Here is a 27,220-nt window from a genome sequence, read left to right on the forward strand (position 1 = left end):
TAAGTTCATTTAATGAGACCAAAATAAAACAAAAGGAGAAATAAATGGATACTATGTTTTCTTTTTTCATCAAACACACCATTTTATATACGGTGTGATAAAAACATGTCTGATGATTTTGTGTTGCATTAGAATAACATTCTCCTTTGCTGACAATGTAAGCCAAACTTGTCAACTTTAAAATCAATATTATAAAGTACTCATAAAGTAACAGTGTAGTATGCTATGATTTATTATACCAAATAAAGTATATTATAAAATGAAGTATAATTTGGAGCTCCTTCTTTTAATTATTTCAAAATCCTAGATATGTATTCCACCTAACAATAGATCTGTAATCCAACTATGAAAAACAATCATGTGTTCACAAGTAGAAGCACCAAAAGCAATCAGATTCCAAATCACCACATGCTATTGATGGTCTGTGAAAGAGACTGATTTTGATTGAAGAGAGTGTATTTAAAATTCCCCATCAGTAATCCCTCATGAAACCAAATCACCATTAAAAGGAAGAGGCTCCCCAAATGCAAGAAATTTAGCAATAAGGAAAAAAAAATACATAATATAGTTATTTAAAATATGCATATTGCGATCTCAAATATGTCTACTAGCTAAAACTCTCCAAGCTCAAAAACCGTAAAAATAACTACAAACTTTTATATATTTAAGATTAAATCATATATTTATCTGTAAATTTTTAAAAATTTAACCTGATATTAAAAAATAAGCTCTCAATAAAAACTTCCCCTAGTTTCAAGAAAACTGATATGGAGCCTCAGTAACATCATATATCATGGTAAACAGAGCAACACTATGTGAAATATTAAACAGTAACAAAACTAATTTTTAGAAATGGTAGTCACATCAAATAAAATTATAGACCATTTCATTATTTACTTAAAGAAATTATAGAATGTACTATATTAATGTTCGATTCTATGCTTTTTAAAGTAGATCCTCAAGTTCAGCAATATGATGTTCAGTTTTATACACAATTTAAATGCTAAAGTCAATTAACTTGGGTGCTTTAGATGTATAACTAAAGTGAAAATGCATTTACTAGTTTGGTTGAGATTTTTATTCTAATCCTAATAGAACTAATCATAATGATTATCCCTGGGGTCTTTCGTATCACGAAAAAGTAAATTCTCCCCCTACACTAAAAGTATAGAATAAATCATAAAACCACTTCTGCTAATATGTAAGACTCTTTTGTCTTAATTTGGGGGCAAATAAGACACTATTACAATATATAAATCCTCTTTCTGAATCAATGACAATCTTTCATAGTAAGTAATAGCACAGATCCTATAACAATATGGAACAGTTTTAGGGAAAATTTAAAAATTCATTGTAATCAAATGACTTTACACAGGTATTTTTCACACATGATTCTTCAAAGTAGCTCTCAACTTGTTGAACTTACAGATATTATTTCCAATTTCAGGGTACTGAGCTTTTGTTTTAATACAACATTCATGAAAGGAAATCAAGCTAACCAAGAAAAAAAATTTTAAGCATGAATTAAATATTACAAATAAATAGATGAATTATTGTTGCCACCTACAAACACAACATGGTAAGCTTTCATGAAAGAAGAAAATTCTACAGAGGCTTTAACTGTTGTTAATAAAGGAAAATGATAGATTGGAAGGAAAATGGGTTAGACTTAGTTTGAAAACTTGGTTCAAGGCTTAGCTGGACATTTAATGACAGTCTGTAAACTTGAAGGGACCATTAAAAAGCTCTTCTATTACAGTCTTCTTGGTAGTAAAATGAGATTAACACCTGACCTTACTACTACCCTACATGACTGTTGGGAAGACCACAAAAAAAGAATAAATTGGTGCTATTTAACTCTCAAGTATTATTCCTAACTCTTTAGACTTAAGTGTACATTAAAAAAAAACAACCTTTAATAATTAAAAGTAGTAGTTACACTTACCTCCTTCTTTCGGTTCTTTAACATATTCTGAAATTTGGACAACTCTTTCTCTTGTTCTCCTTTAATGCGTTTGGCTTCATCTCGCAAGCGATTTGTGTGTTCTTGTTCTAGACGTTCAATAGTCTGTTTCTGCTGTTTTTCTAGATTCTCAATCTCTTGATCATATTGACGCTTTTTGCTCTGTAAAATAATGTGGCTCAGGATCATTTAACTTGTCTATCACTCACGTATTGAAGAGTACATAACCAGCATTTAAATGTAGTGATATGACATACAACCTTTGTAGTACTGCACAAGTGGAATGCTATAAACACATTAAGGAATTTTTCAAAAATATGAGCATTTCATTTTTTTCTACACAAAAAATACTTTTTTCTATTATAGAATGTTCAAAATTTTTAAACCATCCAGAAGAATATCCAGTTGCTAAAGTACTAAAGTACTAAAGAAAAGTGCTAAAAGTGCTAAAGTACTAAAGAAAACCTTCAGTATTTATCCAATAAACTTTTGATAAAAGTGTTATCCAAAGTCTATTTTAATAATGTACAATTGCTTGTCATATTCAGATTTACTTTTCCTCATTAAGATTCTTAAACATCCTTTTATTGAAACAAACCTTTTGAAATTATAAATCTTTCAACAAAAGATTCCTGCTTACATAATACTTGAGTATAATATAATTTCGGATATAGGTGGAGTTAAATATATGTAAAAGGTATTTTAAAAAATAAAAAGCAAAACACTTTGGAAAATATTTTTTGGGGAAAGAGATGCAGTTTTCATAAGGTTCTTTAAAATAGAATGCTCAATACTATAAAAATACTCAGTGAGAACAAAAATTCATTATTTTCCTAAGAATTTTCTGTTACAATCCAACAAATGTAATCAACAATACCACACTTCACAGAAAATAATTCTTACCACTTACAAGAACAGCAAAAGAACTATTTTCAAAACATGAATATAGTAACATTTGAAATAATCAGTTTTCTAACTTACAGTAAGCTAGATGTTTAAATAAATTACTGGAATTTTCTATCACATTACTGATTCCTTTTCCAACTCTGGACACAAGGTAAAAATTAAAAGACTCAGTGACAATTACCCTTGACTAATCAGCACCAACTTCTCTAGCAGCTGTGAATAGGGATGTGGAAGCTTACCTGTAGGAGCCAGAGAAGTGTGTTTTGAAAAAGCCCCAAGTATTTCTAATACTCAGCCAGGTTTGAAGACAACTATTCTAGACTGCCTTAAGATCTTGGATTCTAGGGGTTCCTGGGTAGCTCAGTCAGGTGAGCATCCGACTTCAGCTCAGGTCAAGATCTCGCAGTATGTGAGTTCGAGCCCTTACATCAGGCTCTGTGCTAACAGCTCGGACCTGGAGCCTACTTCAGATTCTGTGTCTCCCTCTCTCTCTGCCCCTCCCCTACTTGTGCTCTCTCTGTCTCAAAAATAAATAAATGTTAAAAAAAAAACAAAAACAAAACTTAAAAAAATTAATCTTGGATTCTAGGGGTGCTTGGGTGTCTCAGCCAATTAAGCTTCCGACTTCGGCTTAAGTCATGATCTCCCAGTTCATGAGTTCGAGCCCCACATCAGGCTCTCTGCTGTCAGTGTGGAGCCTGCTTCGGGTCCTCTGTCTCCCTCTCTCTCTGCCCCACCCCTGCTCATGTGCGCTCTCTCAAAAATAAAATAAACATTTGGAAAAAAATTCTTGGATTCTAAATCTGAGAGGTCAAATTATAACACTAAAAAAGTATCCAGAAATAGGCCCACCTAAGAACTTTGTAAACCATCTACCAGCTTCATGATTCCAGGTTTTCACAACAAATTTTAACCAAAGGAAAATGGAAGACACCTATCACACTATAAGTCAGTGACAGGAAGCCTAAGATAGAAAATGCTTTCAGGCAAAAGGGAGGAAAAAAACAGCATCTAGAACACTGAAGAAATAAAGGCCAGAAATACTGACAAAGCCAGAGAAAATCTAATAATCAAAGAACAAGTTCTAAAACATGCTAGTGGAATTTTTTTAAAGCATCAAATTTCAGTGTTAATAAAAGGATACAAAATCTAAAACTTTACCATCATTTCTTGCTCAAAGCGCCGGAAAATTTGTTCTCGTTGTTGTTGCAGTTTGCTATTGAGCTGCTGTTGGGCTCTTTGCTCTTCTTTTTGAAGGAATCTTAACTCCCGAAGTTCCTGACGTCTGATAAAATTTAATATCAATAACAGGGAAAGACAGCAAAAAATTACACCTTTGAACTAATACTTTTTTAAAAACTTAAAAAATACTATTTTCAAATGGAAAAGTAGTAAGAATAATCAGCCAAGACTTTACTCTTGCTTCTATTCTTATACTTTGCAAAAACTGAAAAGTCGTCACAAAAACGATTTTAATTATGTTCTCTACTCACCTAAGAAACCTCAACTCTTCAGTTTTGGAATCACTATCTGTAACTATCTTTGACGTGGTTACACTCACTTCTACGCCATCAACAACAAATTTGCGGGTCTTCTTCAATGTTTTCTTTTGTCTTCTTGTTTCCTGAGTGAGATTTTATTTTAGTTAGGCTTTATATGGAAAATACTGGAGACAGAAAACATTTTCTTCTTAAAAAAAAAAAAAAAAGAACAAAACACAGAACTGTACACATATAATTTTCATACCACATCATAATTAGGCACAAATCATAAAGAACAATTCATATAAATGACTAATTAGTATAACTTTTACATTTTAATCATTTTTCTTCTTCTTTTGATCTTGTAACTTCTCAGATACCTCTGGCTTTTCAGTTTTAGAACCACTAACAAAACACTTAAAGGAATGCCTGGGGCTCATCCCTAAAAGAATCTCAATCAATAAGTCTGAGGGTGGCTGAGAATTTGCATTTTGAAAAGGCTCCCCAGGTAATTTTTAAACACTGCCTGGACTGGGAATCAAAATCCATTTCATCAGCAACAATATTATCAACAGCCCTCCTCCATCTCAGGAACAGAGATGAATGTGTGATTCTTGAGTTACTAGAAAGATAAAATGTCTACTGCCTGATAGCTATTGCCTACAATTCTTTATCAAGACCAAATTCCATTCCTCATCCAAATGCTTTTCAAATCCAAATAGAAATAACAGAAGTATGACACTCCAAAAAACACAGTTTGGCAAACATGTAAGTATTGACAGCAGATAATTACTTGGTTTCGATATAGGGGAAGGGGTTTAAAAGCAGAGGGAGCAAAAGTGGAATGTGAAAATACTAAATTCAAAATGCATTAGATTTTAGTTTGTCTCTGGCACTTTCCAAGCATGGTTCTGCAACCTCTTATTATTCTACTCTCCAGGCTGCTAGTATCCTCACACTTCTCTTCCTAAGCCCTGGACTATGATACCCTATCCAGGCTTCCCCTAAAATCTAAAGTGGGCATGCTCCCAAAATATTATCTACCACACTGAAAATCTAAACTTTCTATTTCTTCAGTTCTTAGTAAAGTATCCACAATTAATATCACCTTAATTCTCAAAAAAGTATTCGGATTTTTTTAAAAGGCTATTAAGTCAGTGAATAAATTTCAGATTAATGGAATTCCAGTCAGTGAAACAAAATAAACTGAAAACTGAAGACAATCTATGCAATATGTGTAGTAATTTGCTGCAATTATGCCCTGGAGTCCTGTTCCCAAGGTCAGTTTCCTAAGTTGTTCCACTCTTTTCTGCTGTCAACCCAGAGTCTCTAAGTAATACATGACTCACCTGTATCAGAAATCCATGGAATCTTATGTTACAAATACTGATTCTTGGGTTCCACCCTAGACCTCTACATAGCTCCCCCTAAAACTCTGTTTTTAAATAATTTATTCATGTTGAGGTATACTTGATATATAATAGTATGTTAGTTTCAAGTACAGAACATAATGATTCAATATTTGCATATATTGCTAAATGATCACCATAAGTCTAGTTAACATCCCTAATCATACATACCCCTGGTAACTCTTAAACACATTAAGATTTGAGAATGGCTCTAAAAGCTCCAAGTGTTTTTGCATTTTAGTTTTTGATTTTTTTTGTTTTTTTGCTTTCCCACATCGGTTCTCATGGCAGCTGTGAGGACTATGACCAAGACGGCAAAACCCCATGGACCACTGGTAAATCGAGGGCTGTTTACATCCTAAAAGTGCTTAAAGAGATCATTCTTTCAATTTCTCAATTTTTTCATAGATTATGGATTCTTGCTAAAATATATTTAAATATGTTCAATAAAAAAATCCAACCACACCAAGTAACTTACACCGTTTACATCAAGTTGGCAAAAACAGGTAGATATTACCAAAAAATTTATGATTACATCCAGTATCTATCTCTCTCCTTGGGTTTTTAGTTGATTGCCTTCATAGGCCTTACGAATCTTATAGGGTCAGTACTACACTGATTTAGTGCTGTTTTATTTTCAAAACATACTTCACATAAACTGCAAATTGCCAAAATGACAAAGAAGGGCCCACATACACTTACTTGTAAAGATATTGATCCGCTGTCTTTAGTTTTGCTTAGGAAGCTAGAGATGGATAAATTTAAGTCAATGCTGCTATTATCAGCGGTGGAACCAGTGCCTGAATCAGTATCATTTTCCTTTTGATTCTCAGATTCTGGAAGCAACATGGCTTCAGTTTTTGATAAAGCACCTATTTCCCCTTTATTTTCTGCATCTTCAGAGTTGATATTAATACTGGGTATTGGAACAGGCTGAGGTTCACTAGGCTGTGAAGAGGAAGTCACGGGAGGTTCTCTTTCAATTGGCACTTCACATGGTATTGCTTTTTGCTCTGTATCTATCTGAGCAGTAGCTTCATGAGCATCTGGAATTTCATTTCCTAAAGCCTCTTGGTCAGTATAAATTACTGCATGTCTGACCTCTATTTCTTCAGTGCTACTGGACTCAGTAATTTCCTCACCTTCATTTGTGCCAGATTCCTCACTGGTTTTCACTATGTTCTCTAAACTGCTGAGTGACTGTTCTTCATCTTTATCTTCCAAAGACTTCTGATCTATCTCCTTAGTTTCCACTATGTCTTTAAAAGGAACTTCCTCAGAACCACCAGCCTCAGGACCCTCTGTGGGCTTACTTACTAATTTCTGGTCTACTTCAACCACTTCATTCCCATCATTACTCTGAGCATCCTCAGCATTGTTTTCAACTGCCTTCTGGGCAACGTCTCCTGCCTCATTTGTTCCTATGACATCGCTTATATGGCTGATCACTTCTTCTGGAGTTTCGTCATTCTTTCCCAATTTCTCTTGGGTGTCTTCCTTTGTAAGTGCAACTTCATTTTCAACTGCCTGAATGTCTGCCTCTTTTTCTCCAGTCTCTCGAGAAACTAAGTCCATTGTTTGAATAGCAGTATCTTTAATTTCTTCAGATCTTATAATCTTATTTTCAAATATCTGTTGCTTTTCTTGATCCCTTTCTTCCTCAGGTTTCAGACTCTGTTCAGTATCTGTTTCTAAAGTTATTATATTATTCTCTTTTCCTTCATTGACTGAATTAATGTCCATTGTTTCTTGGTCTTCTGTATCAGGCAGACTTTCAAGCTTGGGTCTCTTCTCCTCTCTGCCATTTTCCTTGATTACTATTGTCCTATTATCAAGTTCAGCCATAGCTTCTAAGTGAGCATCATTAATATGTTCATTAATATCCTCTGCAGCTTTTTCAGGTTCATCTGTGGTAAGTTTTTCATTAAGAACTTTGCTGTTAAATTTATCTTCAGAAGTATTACGTTCTGTTTTTTCAGAGACAGATTCCAAAATACAAGCGTTTTGTGAAAGTTTATCTTCTTCAGAGCTGGCAATACTAAGGTCAGAAGAGGCACGTTTACTTGCAGGTATTGGCTGAAAAAGATTTTGTACATTTTTAATGTTAAAACGTAACTTCAAGATAGTGACCAAAACTATATTTTGTATATAAATAAATATTTAAAACATACATACATGATTTAGTATCTCAATTAAAATTTGATGAAGTTATAAAAATAAAGAACTGACAAATCTTCACATAATAAATAGGACAAAAATGGTGAGCAAGGAGCAAACTTGTTAATCTTCGCCCCTAAAATTAACACTTTTGTACTGCTATCAATTACAATTAATCCTTACATACAGGTGCAATCACACCTCAAAACCCAACCCTCAATATTACCTAAATGACATTTCCTTTTTAAATACTGACCAAAGAATTTTCTGTTTCCTCATCATCATCTTCCTCTTTGCCATCTTCAACTTCTTCTGTTACTTCAGCCTTTGCCTCTGCAATCAGCTCTCGAATTGGTTTGTTGGAATCAACCGTAACAAAAGGATGCTGTTTGATCATTAAGAAGAACAAACTTACTAACAGCTGAAATGCTGGCTTACAAAATTTCAAACACAAAAAATACACATTATTATGCGGTAAAAATATGAACACATGAGTAAGAAAAATATAAAAAACTTCAGATGATGTTACATCTGGGCAAGGAAGAAGGGGATTGAGCAGGAATAATAGGGACTGCCTACAACTATACATCTTTTTTAAAGAATCTGAAGGAAATAGGTCAAAAATGGTACCACATATCTGGATAATAGGTGCATGTACATTTCTTTATGTTTGAAATTTTAAATTAAATTAAATTTAAATTAAATTTTAAAAGTTTCAAACTGGTACATTTTTAGTTCTTTAAAAGTAACAACAGTATATTTAAATCCTGTATAATCCTTAATAAAATGTTTACAAAAAGCCTTAGAGTTTTGTTTAGAGTCTTGCAAATAACTGCTTTCTTGACATGGTTCTAACACTCTTAAGAGTAAGAAAAAATTTTATTCACCTTTGTATACTCAGCAGCATTTAACAGTGTCTGTCACAGACTAAGACCTTCTAAAGTGAGGGTAAAAAAATAATAAGAGAAAGTGTGTTCTAGGGATGTACTGTTGCATAGAAGAAGGCAATTTCTTCTGCTTTTTTCCCCTGAGATAAACAGATCAACTTAATACACTGTAATGCAGGAATTATACAGTAACTCAACCTAACAGTAAGTGCCTCAAGATTTGTCATTTTGTTTGTCCACCTATATTATGTAACAAATTCCTATTTCAAATATTACAAATAGGTCCTGCTATAAAACAAAATTATCTAATCACTTTAACACTTTTTTTTAAAAAAGTCAGCAATATTTACTGAACATTATCCTCACTGTAAGAAATATTAAAAAAACCAATTAGCTCATGACCCCTGCGCCCAAGGGGCTTGCTTTCTAGTAACTGGAGAGAAAAACTGCAAGTAACTAACAAAGTGGAATAACTAACAAAATAAAAACACAAACTGAAATCAAAAAAACACAAAAGGAATGACTTATAAGCTAAATGCCTTTTAGTAAAGGCAGCATATGTTTATAAAGGAAATGTTTACTTGTACTCAAGTATGTTGTACACATTGTATGTGTACAACATATTTTACAATGTATTCTGAGTTTCCATAGGGAAACTCCAGTGAAAGGAGAATACACTGAATCTGAAATTGTACTCTTCTCAATGAGATATTAAAATAATTACACAGTTTGCTGTTGTCATATTACTCTGATCTTACCTGCAGTAGCTGAGATGTATTCCACCTGGAATCCACATTCTTTTCCAAGCATTTCTTTAGAAAGTCCTTAAAATTTGAAGACCTTCAAAATGAAATTTTTGACAATGACATTCTATTTTACTTTGTTATTAAAATCAAACAAAATTCTGATAAGTTATGCTTGTATTTTATGATGTATGTAATTGTATTAATTCAACATAAGTAGTTAATGAGAATACCAAGATTTCAAAATAATATTAAGATAAATACTAGAGTATCATCTGTAAATACAAAATTAAATATAAGTAGAGTCATAGTTTTAGCCACTGTGATATAGTCATATATGCCAAAAATCACAAAACTCTTCTATTAAATTCCACAAATATAAATCAACCACATATATGCCTCACTTTCTCATAGTAAATACTGTACTACATACAGTTGTTTCGTGTAGAACTCAAATCACTGATTTCAAATTTATAAGAAGAGTTAGTTATAAGAGTTTGTATGGTTAACTCTTTTTTTTATTTTTTTATTTTTTTTTTTTAATTTTTTTTTTTCAACGTTTATTTATTTTTGGGACAGAGAGAGACAGAGCATGAACGGGGGAGGGGCAGAGAGAGAGGGAGACACAGAATGGGAAGCAGGCTCCAGGCTCTGAGCCATCAGCCCAGAGCCTGATGCGGGGCTCGAACTCCCGGACCGCGAGATCGTGACCTGGCTGAAGTCGGACGCTTAACCGACTGCGCCACCCAGGCGCCCCAACTCTTTTTTTTAAAAATGATTATTTATTTATTTTGAGAGAGAGAGTACATGCACATGAGTGGGGTAGGAGCAGAGGGAGAGGGAGAGAGAATTCCAAGCAGGCTCCATGCTTAGCAGGGCTCAATCCCATGATCGTGAGACCATGACCTGAGCTGAAATCAAGAGTTGGATGCTCAACCAACTGAGCCACCCAGGCACAACTATGGTCCTTAACTCTTAAAAAAAAGTACCAAAAATCAAGTTTTCTACTCATACAGTCTTTGTACCATGTAACTAAATCTACCCTTGAAAAGGTCAAAGAATAAAACATCAAGTATTGCTTTGTATAAGGTTTTGTTTAGAATATTTTACCATTTTGATGGCTGTGCTAATGTAGGGGGCTCAGATTTTGCTATTTTTAGTAGCACTCGCATTGGATTTAATTCATGATGAGGTGGTTCTATCTCAGCCATTTCTATTAGAGTGATACCCAGGGACCAAACATCAGCTTTGTAGTCATAGGGTCTGTCCTTAGATGTTTCACACATGACTACTTCAGGAGCCATCCTGTACAGACAGAGAATTGAAAGTTAAGATGTTTAGCTTAAGAATATTGATTGCAAGCCACATAAAAGATAGACAGTATAATCAATTATGTAGATAAGTTAATGAGTGATAATAGCTTCTAACATAACTAATACAGTAGTACATCCATAAAGATGAATACATACCAATACGGTGTGCCAATAAAGGAATCTCTTCTTTGAATTGTCCTTGTGTTTTTAGCTGATACTCCAAAATCCGCTTGAAATAAGCAATGATACAAAAGTATTAATGATAGTTTTTTAGCAAAGCTCACTGTATTTAACACAGGGAAAAGCATTTCAAGTCTTTAACAAGGCCACTCTTATTAAAGGGTAAACAAAACAGAAAGAGTAGTAACTTCTCTACCATCCTAATTTTGACAAACCCCCTCCAAAATAACTGTCAAATAAAATATCCCATCATTAATATACTAACTACTACCTCCTTTATACATCTTCAGATCATGAATACTTCACAACTGATTAAAAAAAAAAAGTAACTTTAAAATAAACCAGTCTACCCACTTCAAAACAACTAGTACTACATGCTACAATTAACTGACATAAACATTTTTCCTACAGTGTGAAAAGCATAAATATTATAAGAGCATATTTAGAGAAAAGTATAGTCAAATTATTAGTCCTTGAAGAAAAAAATTCTTTGGCATCTAGGCAAAAAGAGCATACAACTTGAAAAAGACATAAAATCAGATTATCATCAGACTTTCCAACAACAACACTTAGAACAGAAAAATAAGAGTAAGATATTTCAGATTCAAGGAACAAAATGTAAGCCAAGGATTTTCTATCCAGCAAAACCGACCTTCAAAGTATAAATATGGGTGGAACTGTTATTATATAAGAACTTGGAGAGCCCTTCCAGAGTTATCTACCAGAGAATGAACTTCAGACAACCAACATGATCACAGAGAATACTAACATTAAGGACCAGTGATGAGCATTAAACGTATGAAAACAGGACTAAAATGAGTAATTATGGGATATTATAAATCTATCATCAATGTCCTTAAGAACCAGGACTCTGAGGATAGAAGGAGATATACATGTAATACAGAAGTGGTTAGGTTAAAAAGAAAATAAAACACATCTTATCCTAAATTTGATCAGAAAATATGTAGGAACTCATATGACAGCCTAGCTTTGTCCTCTAGAAAGGCCCAGAATGATGACCAATCCATAAACTGTTAAGTACCTCTAACATTCAGAGGCAGTCTTTTTTTTCTTTTAATGTTTATTTTTGAGAGAGAAACAGAGAGTGTGAGCAGAGGAGGGAGGGAGGGAGGAGGGGGGGAGGGAGGGAGGGAGAGAGAGAGAGAGAGGGAGGGAGTGAGGGAGGGAGAGAGAGATGGAGACACAGAACTGGAAGCAGGGTCCAGGCTCCGAGCTATCAGCAAAGAGCCTGATGTGGGGCTCGAACTCAGGAGATGTGAGATCATGACCTGAGCCGAAGTCGGATGCTTAACTGACTGAGTCACCCAAGTACCCCAGATATAATCTTGAAATACCATATCCTACTAAAAGAAACCAGGACTTCTTAAAGAAATGGCTAATTACAGGTTGGAGGCAAGAAATATAGAAGACAAGCCTGAAACATCTCAACCTAACAGGTTAGACTGTTACACGATATTGATAACGAAGCTATCAAAGGCTACTAAAGTCATATCAAAAAGATTAATATACCAACATGAAGAGGCTCCCATTGACCAAAGATGGTACAATGTTAAGCTTCAATAAGGATAAAAATTATAGATCTGGGGGCACCCAACTCTTGTTATCGGCTCAGGTAATGATCTCATGATGGCAAGATCGAGCCCCAAGTCAGGCTATGTGCTAAGCATGAAGCCTGCTTGGAATTTTCTCTCTCCCTCCCTCCCTGCCCAATTTACACGCACACATGTATGTTCTCTCTCTAATAAATAAACATTAAAAAAATTATAGATTTGAAATCTACAAAATTAAATTCATGAATTAATATTTTTAAAAATACTGGTCACTAATTGAGGATGAGAGAGAACTAATTCATGGTCTTCCAAGTTACATAAATAAAAAGGAATCAACCATTTTTCCTGTCTTTTCCATATGAACTACACTCCTGAATAACCAAACAGTTGAAGGGAAGTGTCATTTCATATAATTATTCCTAATTTTATAATAAGGATAAATAAAAATAATGAAATAATTGGTGAATAATTCTATCAAAATTATCAAAAAATAAACGAAAACAAAGTGACAATTCATTTTTCAACTCAAAGAACAGATCTAGGCATTATGCATCAAGAGCTGCTAATAAATAAAATAAAATAAAATAAAATAAAATAAAATAAAATAAAGTAAAAGCAAAACATATGTGCCGCCCAACGAAAGGATACAAAACCGCCTATATATAGTCTTGCCAAACAATCAAACTTGAGACTGATGAGGCCTTATTTATCTGCAAATCTGAAGGAAATACACAGAGGAACTTACTACAAATGATCATGAATATGCAATTAGCAAAATGCAGGTTGAGGGAAACTCTACAGGTCCAACACTCAGGTCTCATAGATCAGTGTTTCTCAACCTTTTTTTCATCATCATGCTCCTAAGGAGCCTTTTTAGACATTTTTTTCCTAATCCTCTTACCCCCCACGGAATTTTAACGCCACAGATATACTGTTTGTGTAGCGTGGGCCTTTGCAGAGTTACTAAGCACTGTAATATCTAAGATCTTTTTTGCCCCCAAAGAACCAATTTTGGCACTCATGGGAATGCACACCATAAATAAAATGTACAGAAAAGAAAGAGATGGCCGGTAGGGGAGACCTATAAATTAAGAGACTTAAAAAGAAAATCAGATTTCAAATATGAGCACATCTAAACTTGAGAGATGAGCACTGGGTGATAGAGCCATAGAGAAAGGCAAGGAAGTAATTACTACAGAAGTCAGGATAAAGGTTACCTGTGGAGAAGAGAGGGACAGTGATTCAGATGGGACACATGGAAGAGCTGCTGGGGTGCCTGATAAAGTTTTATTTCTTGACCTAGGTTGTGGTTACAAAGCTATCATCTACAATGCTACAGAATCACTAAGCTACACAATTTCTTGTGGTTTTCTGTACCTTTATTTCATAATAAAAAGATTAAAATTTAGTATATCAAATTATACCTGTTTGATGTCATGAAAAAAGTGAAGTGAAATGACTATGATCACTGGTATCAAGATGGCTTTTAAATATATTCTGTCCTTTCCATGTCCTTCCAAATTACACAAATTTAGACTTCATCACTAGATTTTTACTTATCTTTTTTAAGTTTTTTAATTTATTTTTAAAGAGAGCAAACAAGTGAGCATGAGCAAGGGAGGGGCAGAAAGAGAGGGAGGATAGAAGGGAGTGAGAGAATTCCAAGCAGGCTCTGCACTGTCAGCACACAGCCAGACATGGGGCTTGAACTCACAAACTATGAAATCATAACCTGAGCTGAGATCCAGAGTCAGATGCTCAACCAACTGAGCCACCCAGGTGCCCCTTCAGCACTAGATATATATTTTTTTTAATTTGTATCTACAAGGTGCCTGGGTGGCTCAGTTGGTTAAGTACCCGACTTCGGCTCAGGTCATGATCTCATGGTTTGTGAGTTCGAGCCCTGTGTTGGGCTCTGTACTGACAGCTCAGAGCCTGGAGACTGCTTTGTGCTCTGTGTCTCCCTCTCTCACTGCCCCTCGCCTGCTGTGCTCTGTCTCTCTACCTCTCAAAATAATAAACATTAACAATATTTTAAAAAGTCATATCTTGGGGGCACTTAAAGAGGGCTGTATCTTCCATTTGTATGTGTGTACATACGAAATTAATCCGTTTTCCATCTAAAATCTACATCTATTTCTTCTTATGAAGTTATTTATTTCCTCAGTGTACAAAACAAAATTAAAAATTCTAGTCCTCAATACTTATTTTAGGCATCCATTTCAGATCTACTTTGTTAGCTTAGCTAAGATTCCATATTTATAAAATAGAGTATAAAACTAAACATGGGAAAAGAAACCCACTAGAGTTTTGGAAATGAAGATAAAACTAAATTAGTCTGACATATCTGCTCATATTCTAAATGTATTACATTTATAAGTATTAAGTCTACATACAAAAATTTAGGGTAAAAAATAATTAACCAGTCTTTTTATTTTTTTTTAATTAATTTATTTTTTGAGAGAGAGACAAAGAGCAAGATTGAGTGGGGGAGAGGCAGAGAAAGAGAGAGAGAATCCCAAGCAGGCTCCACATTGTCAGCCTGGAGCCTGATGCAGGGCTAGATCCTACGAAAGGTAAGGTCAAGACCTGAGCCAAAATCAAGAGCTGGATGCTTAACCAACTGAGCCACCCAGGCACCCCAACCAGTCTTTTTAAAGCTTGTCTTTTTTTTTTTATTTTTTTAAAAATTTTTTTTTTTTTCAACGTTTATTTATTTTTGGGACAGAGAGAGACAGAGCATGAACGGGGGAGGGGCAGAGAGAGAGGGAGACACAGAATCGGAAACAGGCTCCAGGCTCTGAGCCATCAGCCCAGAGCCCGACGCGGGGCTCGAACTCACGGACCGCGAGATCGTGACCTGGCTGAAGTCGGACGCTTAACCGACTGCGCCACCCAGGCGCCCCTAAAGCTTGTCTTTTTGAAAATGAAATCCATCCTTTCTTTTTGAAGCATCTTTACATTAGTTGTCTATACTATGGGAGTTAATGAATAATTATTTATCCACTATTTATTTATATTTAAGTATTTAAAAAATTAACATGGAGTAATTCTCCATGTTTTACATATTTAAGCCATAACTAAACAGTATTAAGTCACATACATATAGAGCAAAGTCTCAGCACAAATTCAAATGTTTTATTTAAGGGAAGAAACTTACCCAACTTTATATCTCCATCTAAGGTAAAAAGAATGTTGCCAGCCTTCAGATCTCTGTGGATGATTTTATTATCATGTAAGTAGTTCAAAGCCTCTAGAGTCTGTTTACAAACTACTTGTATTTGGGACTCAGTTAATGGTCTCTCAAGTTCTGTAAGGAAAGGGTAAACAAATCTGCATTGTTATCTAGTGAAAACACATCAGCAATATAATATATATGTCTTTACCATCACTGTCAAAGATTGCACAGTGAATTTATTTTTTTTACAATGAATTCATTTTAGAAGAACTAAATATCTGCAAAGATTACTTTTCCTCATATATTTAACATTTCATTTTAGAAATTTTGTAACGATTATTTAAAAGTATAAAATGTAATTAAGCTGATTTCTTAATTTATTGAACTTCACTCAATAAGATATATATGTATAAATGTTTTAAATCCTTTAAGAATAACTTAAAATATAAAATAAACAAAATAAAGAATAAAAAGATGCTTACCAAGCATCACAGCGTCCACTGCTCCACCTGCACAAAATTCAATGAGGATCTGCAGGCAAACAAAAAAAGCATGTGTCTAACATGACAGTGAGTATTTTTTCTTCAATTTAGCAAAAAGATAAATAACTAGGTTATGGAAACAATATTACACTGACCATAAAGGGTTTTTTTTGTTTAAAGAGTTAAGAGTCTTAATGATATACATTTTGAGAAAACACAAACAGAACACACTGTAGACATATGTGCATTTTTAAATCACCATTTTTAGTGTCCCTGCTTCTCTAAAATTACTAGGTACACAATTTTTATTCAGGACAGTATTATATATCCATCTCATTACCACCGACAGATTTTATTATACTCATTTTTAATGTAACTACTGTGTTTTAAGTGATCAAATCTATTTTTTAACTTTACTAATAGGAATAAATCCTAAAAACACTTAAGAGACTTCTTTTAGTTAAAATACACACAGACACACATACATACACACACACACACAGACATACACAAAGCTTCAGATCATAGTTCAATGATTACATCCTGAGGGAGGCCTTCCCAGATCTCCCTGGTATATACCACCATGTACATTTCTCTCTTATCCCATCACAGTTGTAATTTTATATATATCATAATTCATTGAATTATTAATTATAGATAATTAATATTAATCTCTCCCACTAGACTATATCTCACAGTTGTCCAACTTTTTATTTTGCAACAATCTCAGGTAAAGATCTTATCTGGTTATTATCTAGGAATTCATTTTCATTAGAATCTCCGGGAACATTCTGCTAGAGCCCTGAACAACTATATTAGAGGACACCACACTGATGATAATTATAAGATAGTTTTTTTTTTTTTTTTTTTCAACGTTTATTTATTTTTGGGACAGAGAGAGACAGAGCATGAACGGGGGAGGGGCAGAGAGAGAGGGAGACACAGAATCGGAAACAGGCTCCAGGCTCTGAGCCATCAGCCCAGAGCCCGACGCGGGGCTCGAACTCACGGACCGCGAGATCGTGACCTGGCTGAAGTCGGACGCTTAACCGACTGCGCCACCCAGGCGCCCCTAAGATAGTTTTTTTAATTACTTAGCTTGTCAAATTGTGTAGCTTCCTGCTTTTTCCCTTTTGTATAACAATACTCATATTTTTTTTACAGGTGTTTGCCAGTTACAGATGGTTTTCAAATTCATTATATCATTTTGAAAAATAGGTCATTACTCATCTTATAGATGAGTATATACACTCAAAGGTTAACTGACTTATTCAACATAGCAACACCAGGATCAAAAAATATAGGGCTTTTGATTTCCAATCAGATATTACTTCTACTACATACTCTTAGCATTTCTCTCATAACACTGTCCTTCAAGGAGAAAAGAAACTCCATTTCAGAAAGCCATCTTGATTAAATGAGTGTCAGTTTGGAGCAAATGGTTGACCAGCTATTATAATAAATATTTTATTTCTATATGCACTTGTGCCTAATGTTTTCTAAAAATGAACAAAATTTATATATTCAGCCTTAGCTACTACTATTCAAAGATGAGTCTGGTGAATAGAAAATAAATATTTAATATTTCTAATAAGTATTCTGTAATTTATTACGATTTACAAAAAGTTTAGGATAAGAAATTTAAAACAATTTCTAAGAAAACAAATTTCCAAAATATTTAAATGCCTAAATTTAAATTACAAACAAGAGAACTCATTTAATTTCATAATTTAGAAAATTTAATATTCTTAACCAAGTTTCTCCGTTTGGGTCCAATGTCAAACAATCATGAAATACTGTACAATTTGAAATATTCATTTGAGGGGCGCCTGGGTGGTTCAGCTGGTTAAGCGTCCAACTTCGGCTCAGGTCATGACCTCACAGTTCATGGGTTCCAGCCCCACGTCAGGCTCTGTGCTGATAGCTCAGAGCCTGGAGCCTGCTTAGGATTCTGTGTCTCCCTTTCTCCTGCCCCTCCCCTGATCGTGCTCTGTCTCTCTGTCTCTCTCAGAAATAAACATTTGAAATATTCATCTGAACATCTGCTGAAGCTAGGATAATTATGTTGTTAATGACCCTCTCATCAGATCAACTCCCATTCAAGTAACATAAGTAATAAAACAGAAGAGATAATACATAAAATAGACTACCACAACTTAGAAATCTCTTTCAGACAATTAACTCATTTTGGCTCTTATAATAATATCAATAGAAAATAGTTACCCAAAGATTGTTCTCATAATAGAAGGCATCTAGAAGTTTGACTATATTTGGATGATCACAAGATGCTAATATATCAATCTCAACCATGTAATCTTCAAGTTCTTCTTCAGATTTCGTGTCAATCACCTTTGCAGCAGCTAAAACATTGGTCTCTTTATTCTGAGCCTAAAAATGAAAGCATCACAAGTGTCACACTTATAATGTATACTTGACTTTTTAAATTTTATTTTCTTTTTAAAATAAACTTTATCTTTTTAGAGTAGTTTTGGGTTCACAGCAAAGCTGGAGTGTTCTCATGTAGTCCCAGCCCCTACAAATGCACAGCCTCTCCCATTATCAACATCCTGCCCCACAGTAGTACATTTGTTACAACTGATGAACCTTCATTGACACATCATCCCCAAAGACCACGTTTACATTAGGATTCACTCTTAGTGTGTACTCTATGCGTTTTGACAAATGTATGATATGTATCTACCATTATATCATACAGAATGGTTTCACTGCTCTAAATAACCTCTATGCTCAGGTTATTCATCCCTCCCTTTTTCCTAACCACTATCAACCAGTGATCATTTCACTGCATCCACAGTTTAGCTTTTCTAGAATTATCACATAACTGGAATCATACAGTATGTAGCCTTTTCAGATTGGCTTCCTTCACTTAGTAACATGCATTTAAATTTCCTTCATGTCTTATCATGGTTTAATAGTTCATTTCTTTTTAGGACTAAATAGTCCATTACATATAGATGTGCCAGTTTGTTTATCCATTCATCCACTGAAAGCATCTTGGATATTTCCAAGTGTTAGCAATTATGAATAAAGCTGCTATAAACATCCATGTGCAGGTTTTTGTGTGGACCTAAGTTTTCAACTTCTTTGGGTAAACACCAAGGAACACAATTTCTAGATCATATGGTAAGACTGTTGAGTTTTATAAGAAATTGCCAAACTGTACCATTTTGCATTCCCACCAGCAATGAACAAGAGTTCCTGTTGCTCCACACATGCTCGCCTGCACTTGGTGTTGTCAGTATGAATTTTTTGTCATTCTAAAGGTATGCAGTGGTTTCTCCTTTTTTAATTTGCAATTTCCTAATATATAATAATATAAGCATCCTTTCATATGCTTACTGGCCACCTTCTCTAGTAAGGTGTCTGTCCAGATACTTGGCTCATTTTTAAAAAATATTTTTTTTAATATTTATTTTTGAGAGAGAGATCGAGAGAGAGAGAGAGAGAGAGTGAGCAAGGAGGGACAGAGAGACAAGAAGACACAGAATCCGAAGCAGACTCCAGGTGTTAGCTGTCAGCACGTAGCATGATGCGGGCTCAAACTCATGAACTATGAGATCATGACCTGAGCCAAAGTCGGACACTTAACCGACTGAGCCACCCAGGGACCCCATATTTGGCTCAGTTTTTAATGAAACTGTTGATTTTCTAACTGCTCAGTTTTAAGAGTTATTTATATATTTTGAGTAACAATCCTTTATCAGATATGTTTTTGCAAATATTTTCTCCCAGTCAGTGGCTTGTCTTCTCATTCTCTTGACATGCTTATTTTTAAAAGATAGCCTCAACATGTATATTAACTCACATATGCTATGCACTGTGCTAAGTGTTTTGTATACACATAGAATAGTGTTTTACACTGCAGGCTCTACTGGTCAAAGTTCAAATTCTGATTCTGCCACTTACTATGTTGCCTGAGGCAACTTAAAAAATCTCTCTGTTTTAGTTTCCTTATCAGTAAAACATATTAACATCGCACAAGTTTGTAAAGTTTGTGAAAATTAAGATAAGTATTAGCCAAGTGAAAAAATACATATAAACATTGAATAAAATGCCTGCCACAGATAGTAAGAATTCAATAATGTTAGCTATAATTATTCCTATTATTTAATCCTCACACCAACTATGTGATATGTTATTATCCTTAGAGGGGGACATACAAACTTGGAGAAATCAAAAAGCTTCCCCAAGGTCATGCAGTAAGAGGCAAAATCAGGATTCAAATCTAGGTCTGTTTCCAAAGCCCTGTCTTTATCTGAATCATTCTATTACCCTTTCCAGTTTTCCTATCTTTCCATCAGTTTATTTTTCTTTATACTTAGTACGTTAACTTTTCCATTTTTTCTCTTTCTTTCTTTCTTTCTTTCTTTCTTTCTTTTTCTTTCCATTTTCTATATTTTTCTTTGTACTTAGTACTTTAACTCTTCCATTTTCTTTCTTTGGTTGAATAACTTTTCACTTCCATTTATTATAAATGAAAGGTTTCCAAGTATGCTACAGGAGCCAAGATCATTTGTTTAAAAATTAGGAATCAGATCTTAAAATACTAAGTAGGTTTTTAAAAGACATTTCAATATTATATATTATCATTGCTTCAGCAAAACTGCATCTATTATTACCCTTTAAAAAAATACCAAACTTTTGGGGCGCCTGGGTGGCGCAGTCGGTTAAGCGTCCGACTTCAGCCAGGTCACGATCTCGCGGTCCGTGAGTTAGAGCCCCGCGTCAGGCTCTGGGCTGATGGCTCGGAGCCTGGAGCCTGTTTCCGATTCTGTGTCTCCCTCTCTCTCTGCCCCTCCCCCGTTCATGGTCTGTCTCTCTCTGTCCCAAAAATGAATTAAAAACGTTGAAAAAAAAAATTTAAAAAAATAAAAAAATACCAAACTTTTAAAAGCTACTAATAAAAATTTCAATATATAATGTCCAAATCCTACTTTTAAGAATTTATCATAAGGAGATAATTTTATAAAATAAAAAATATGCATACACAAAAATATTCATCAACACACTATTTAGAGTAAAGAAAACTGAATGACCATAAATGTCCATTAACAGGAACCTGCTTAAATAATTCAGCACAGTTCTACAATGGAAAATTATGCAGCCATTAAAGTCAATAACTAATCAATTAATATTTCAGATGTAACAATAGCTATAATATAACACTGAATGGAACAAAGGCAACTTGCTAAACATGAGAGGTAAGCAATTTTACAGAAAGTATACATCCACTTTCACATACAAATAGCTGCACAAGAAGTATCTGGAGAGACATCATCAGTGAGAATGGTGGAGTTTCAAGTATTTTTTACTTTTTTTGTATTTTTCATACTGTTTGAATTTTTTAAATGAATGGATTATTTTTACAGATGCAATAAAGTACCAAAAATTGTATCAGTATACGGGAGATTTCTTAGGGATCTATTATCTAACCTTGGAAATGATGATGAAAAGATAAAGCAGGTATCAGCCTGTATATGGTAATTTTCCTAAGTAGATTGTTGCTATGTTTTACTTAAGAAAAAACAAAAGTAAAAAGTAATACTAATTACTACTTAAATAACTAAATAACCCTAAGACTCAGGGTTCAGAAAATATGTTTTGGATAAAAAGAGAACTTTATACTGGTCATCACTACCGCTCTACAAGAATAGTCTGATCTACCACATTTTGTCAAATCTAGGATGCCTTTTAAGATGCACCACTATCTTATGTTCCACTAAGGAAGAAAATCTGCCAATTAAACTATGACAAGATTTTATCATTTTGAATTCTTATACCTTTTTAAAGAGCTCTTTTGGACACATTCAGACAAAGATGGTTAATATGTATCCATTCTCCTTGTGCATACGTAAGAAATTAAACGCCTTTTGGTATTTAAGTTGAACACTTCTGAAACACTTTGTCACTCAGTTATCTAATGTCTGTGTTTTTCCACAGGACATCATTCTCTGGCCATTAAAAGCTTTGGTGATGCAGCATTTCTTAAGAGTGCTCCCCTACTACTGTCACCAAAATTTTCTTTGAAACCATAGACTCCTGTTTTCCAATTATAATACTGATACTGTCTTGATCTTAACACAGGTGCTACAAGATTTTTAGATAACAATCAGTCCTCACATTCTTTCTTCCAAAGGCACTTAAATAGTTTACTGATTGAAACATCAAGGGGCTGCAACTACATGACACTAGGGATACAACTAAGTTCACAATGCACAGGCAATGACAAAGAGAGCACGACTTCCATCCTGGCCAACAAAAATACGAAGGCATCTTTGGATAAAAGACATATCCCTTCCAAAGATGTCAAAAAGTAAAAAAGTCTGTCACAACTAGCGAAACATGGTATCAAGTTTGTCTCTCAAAGAAAGAGACTACAGTGGAGCCAATGATAATTAGAATTCATCGTCTTCTGAGCCAGAGGAAACAAGCCAGTGAGAGGTAAGCCATTCTCTCACTATTTTACTGTAATACTTTGGGAGGAAAAAGACCAGAGGAGCTGTCCTTGAACAGAAACACTATAATATATGAGCCCTTAGGAGACCATGTGGGGTTAAAAGTCATCCTGCTTCTGCACACTTCTACTGATGTCCTTTAAGATTTTAAAGATGTGCCTTGTAAATGGAATGGAAAAAATAATTAACACTAGATAACCTTTAAAGTTCTTTTAAGAAATAAAATTTTTTAAAGTTTTAAGTAACCTCTATACCTAACATGGGGCTTGAAATCACAATCCTAAGATCAAGGGTCACATGTTCTTCCAACTGAACCAGCCAGGAGCCTCTCTAAACTTCTTTATAGTAACAAACTTCATTATTCCATTCCTCTGGATAAAATTAAGCCAACAATGGTACCACTTGGTTTACTATAAGTAATAAATGAAAGTAACATTAGAAAATAAAGCGTGTCAGGGTGCCTGCGGTGGCTCACTCAGTTAAGAGTTTGACTTCAGCTTGGGTCATGATCTCATGGTTCCTGAGTTTGAGCCCCACAGTGGGGCACTGTCAGTGCTGAGCCTGCTTGGGGTTCTCTCTCCCTCTCTCCCTGTCCCTCCCCCACCCTCAAAATAAATAAACTTAAGAAAATATAGTGTCTCTTACATTATTGCTTGGAAATAACTTGATTACTCATCAGGATCTGGTTCTAGAGAACTCAGAAAATCAAAATTGAAATAAATACTGGTAAATGTGTGAAACTATACTTTGAACAAATAAAATGTTAAAAAAAGAAACAGCTTCACCTAACTAAAAGCACAAAAATTCTTCATATAAAGATTTAATGTAATAACTAAACAAATGTTAATAGTGGAATAATGAATACCCAGATATTAATTTAAAGAAGATATAACTGGGGTGCCTGGGTGGCTTGGTCAGTTAAGTGTCCAACTCTTGATTTCAGCTCAGGTCATGATCTCACAGTTCGTGGGTTTGAGCCCCACATCCTCCTTGAGATTCTTTCTCCTTCTCTCTGTGCCCCTCCCTGGCTCGCTCTCGCTCTCTCTCTCTCTCTCTCTCTCTCCCCCCTCTCTCATAAATAGATAAATAAGATATAACTTCTGATAAAAAGTTTTCAAAGATCAGTCATGATCACTTAAAAATCAGTATGTTTTTATTTTCATGGATCATGAATAAAGCCTGGCTACATTATATAAACAAGTAAGTGACTGCAGGGAAAACAATGAGTTTCCTGAACTGGTTTCATGTTCTAAAAGAAGCAGGGTAAAAACTATATCCTCTTATATTACACTGGTTTTAACAGTGGTTATTTCCTGGGTGGTAAGAATATAAGTGATTTTTAAACCTTCATTTATTTTCTTTCTATATTCCTACATTTTCTAAAGCTCTTTCATACTTACATAATGAGAAATATATTTCAATACAATTCTCAGCTGGCAACTGAAACACCAGCACAGAAAATATAGATGACTTTTTTAGTAACACAGAAGTGTTAGTCAATCAAAAGGGGAAGACCAAAAAATAAAAATGAACAAGTTAATTAATTAAAAAGAATCTAAAAGACAAAAAATAAAAAGAGAGAGAAATTAATTCAATCACTTCAGTAATCACTGAGAGTGATTTACTGATTTGGATGATTTGTCTAAAGGCTGAGAGTTCAAAGGTATTTATTCCTCCTCCTACCAAGAGGTAAGACCCTAACTGTCCAGTGTATAAAGATACACAACCACAACAAAATACAAAAACCAAACAATCAAAATCATAGTTCATAAACATCAACTACATACAAGACACTAGCCAGAGCTGTAGAAACACAAACACAACATTCCACAAACATGGTTGTAGGAAAGAAACACAGTATAAAGATCTACTGAAAGTGTACTCAAGAGTTGATCTGCTAAAATCAATTCATTCTTTCAATAAATACTTATTGAATGCCTTCTATGTGTCAGGTACTGTTCCAGATACGGACAATATAAAGAATATACAAAAATCTCTCTGCCCTCATGATACTTATAACTGTGGGGAGAGGATAGTCAATAGGGAAATAAAGAATATATTAGTAATTATACTACGGAAAAAATAAGGTAGTAAGAAAGATGAGGAGATGGCTGAGTGGGCAGGTACACAGGGAAGAAGTTACAACTTAAATAGGGTAGTTAAGTTAGACCTCACGAGAAGATGACAAGCATATCAAGATTAATAAATTCAATGATTATGTTTTTTGAGCTATGTAGTTAAACTGGAAATTTTAGTGTTTTGCAAAGAAACAGGTTATAAAAATCTCTAATTCTTCCAAGTATGATAGTCTATATAATAATATCCATTAAGCTTTAGATGATATTATTCCCTGAGTAATTACCTTGCACCAAACATTGCTCTCTGCACTCTCCACTTATTAACTTATTTAATCTTTGTATCAGAAAAGGCCCCACCACAGGAAGAAATCAATATATTTTAATAGAGACAATGTCATCATTAACTATGTTGATATGTAGACAACTAAAAAGATAAAGAATGAGAAAAATGAGGGATGTAACAACTACAGGGAAAAGCTACCACCCACAGGACTAGAGATTCAAGGTAAGAGACTGGAATTATTAAAACCCAGAGGCTTGCAGGGAAGGTTCTAAACAGCTGAAACTCAGATCCCTGAGGAGAGTGCTGCTCAGCTGGTGTCAACCTCTCTGATTTTGGAAGAGGGGTCCTATGGGACTGGGGTACCTTTTGAGGAAGGGGGGCTAGCCAACTGCAGCTGGTGTTATGAAGGGTTATGATGAGGCCAGCTCTTGAGTACCGGAAAAACTATTAACTGGATTCAACTGCTGCTATCTAGAGAAACTGCTGTTGCTAGGATGAAGAACTCCACCAGAATGGTGGTCACACTAACAGAAAAGCAGACAGGGAGCCCTCAAGAAACAGAGAGAAAGGCGCGAGTCCCTTCTTCCTCCTCCACCTTGCAGCCTCCCTCTAGCACCCTGTACTTGTGAAACTTAAAAGTGAGCATCTGGCAAGGTAGAAATGAGTTCTGCAGAATCTCACAATAGTATTACAAAGCAGGGCAGAGAAGGGTGTGTTTGGAGCTGAAAAACAATAATTTAATAGTTGGCATAATCCTTCTAAAATTGATCAGGGTGACAGACGAGAGAATGAAGGAACAGAGTAGTATGAAGTATCTAGGTAATAAATATCTAGAGTTCCAAAGAACTGTTAAGTGAGAAGAGAGGAAACAGCACTGAAGAAAACATACGGTTTGACTTTTGATACTACTGCTACCTGTTTCCTACCTGTTTCCGATTATAGGCTAATTCTAGTGATCTCTTCAGAGTCCTGGTAAGATTTTGATAGGAACAAGTGTCAAATAAGTAAAATTATTCAACATCACTTAGTAAAGACATCCAGTTGATTTCCATTATTTGTGGTAGTTATGTTCTCTAAAGTCGCTATAGACATAAAGTAGTTATGGGTATGAACACTGTTAGCAAATACTGACCCATTGCTCCTAGGAGAAATATGTACACAAACAAACATACCTGATATAGATTATAACCTTATATCCTAAAAATAATTCATCCTGGGAGATTCCATCCTCTTTAGTTTACAAAGGAGAAAACAAGATTCAGAAGTGCCTTGCTTGAGGCAGCCCCAAAATAGGTGTACAGTTACAATTCAAATCCCATCCAAATGGGACCAAAGCCAGACTTCTTACACTACACTGCACTGCCCTCTACTGTCTCTCATCTTCGGTCAAAGCTGTGTGAGAGCTGAAACAAGAAGGCAGAGTGTCACTCTGTTACATCTCAGCTGGGAATGTGCACACTCACTCTCTGCAGCTCTGCACATACATGCAAATGACTGAAAGCACTGAGTACAGACTTTGGGGCTACAAATATATTTTAACAACAGACAAATTCACAAATAGAGAATCTGCAAATAATGAGTACTGACTGTACATGCGCTTTCCATAATTTCTGTAAAATATTACAGAAATCCTTTCTCAAAAAACCATTTTAATGTCATTTTCTCAATTCTGCAAAAGTGAAAGGAATACACCTTATATTCTCTTTATATTTCAAAACACCATTTTACTTATATTGTTCTGGTTATTTTTGTTTAAAGTTAATTTACTTATTTTGAGAGAGAGCAAGCAAATGCATGCAAGCAGGAGAGGGGCAGAGAGAAAGGGAGAGAGATACCAAGGATACTCCACAGTGTCAGCACAGAGCCCCATGTGGGGCTCAAACTCACAAACTTTGAGATCATGACCTGAGCTGAAATCAAGAATCAGATGCTTAACCGACTGAGCCACTCAAGCATCCCATGTTCTGGTTATTTATTCAAAACTTAGTCTTTGATCGGTCAAGATAACCACCAACAAAATGATGTCAATAATAAGATAACATTGGCTAAATCTGCACTTTCCAAAATGTTTCACCACTTCTCAGATCACACAGTCTTCTCACTTATTTCAAGA

General features: G+C 34.8%; 1 protein-coding gene across 2 annotated transcripts in view; it reads right to left on the reverse strand.

Annotated features, from left to right (window-relative positions):
- SLK (STE20 like kinase) overlaps nucleotides 1-27,220 on the reverse strand; it is a 56,593-nt gene that overhangs the window by 18,377 nt on the left and 10,996 nt on the right. For both annotated transcript variants that reach the window (XM_030334120.2, XM_030334121.1), the window contains exons 2-12: nucleotides 18,494-18,658; nucleotides 16,271-16,319; nucleotides 15,771-15,920; nucleotides 11,016-11,088; nucleotides 10,657-10,851; nucleotides 9,562-9,643; nucleotides 8,173-8,301; nucleotides 6,462-7,835; nucleotides 4,363-4,493; nucleotides 4,031-4,154; nucleotides 1,946-2,125 (exon numbers count right to left, since the gene is read on the reverse strand). In XM_030334120.2, the coding sequence (XP_030189980.1) occupies nucleotides 1,946-2,125; nucleotides 4,031-4,154; nucleotides 4,363-4,493; nucleotides 6,462-7,835; nucleotides 8,173-8,301; nucleotides 9,562-9,643; nucleotides 10,657-10,851; nucleotides 11,016-11,088; nucleotides 15,771-15,920; nucleotides 16,271-16,319; nucleotides 18,494-18,658 (2,652 nt within the window). The remainder of the gene's footprint in view (nucleotides 1-1,945; nucleotides 2,126-4,030; nucleotides 4,155-4,362; nucleotides 4,494-6,461; nucleotides 7,836-8,172; nucleotides 8,302-9,561; nucleotides 9,644-10,656; nucleotides 10,852-11,015; nucleotides 11,089-15,770; nucleotides 15,921-16,270; nucleotides 16,320-18,493; nucleotides 18,659-27,220) is intronic.

This window comes from Lynx canadensis, chromosome D2 (genome assembly GCF_007474595.2).
Source record: "Lynx canadensis isolate LIC74 chromosome D2, mLynCan4.pri.v2, whole genome shotgun sequence".
Classification (NCBI taxonomy): domain Eukaryota; kingdom Metazoa; phylum Chordata; class Mammalia; order Carnivora; family Felidae; genus Lynx; species Lynx canadensis.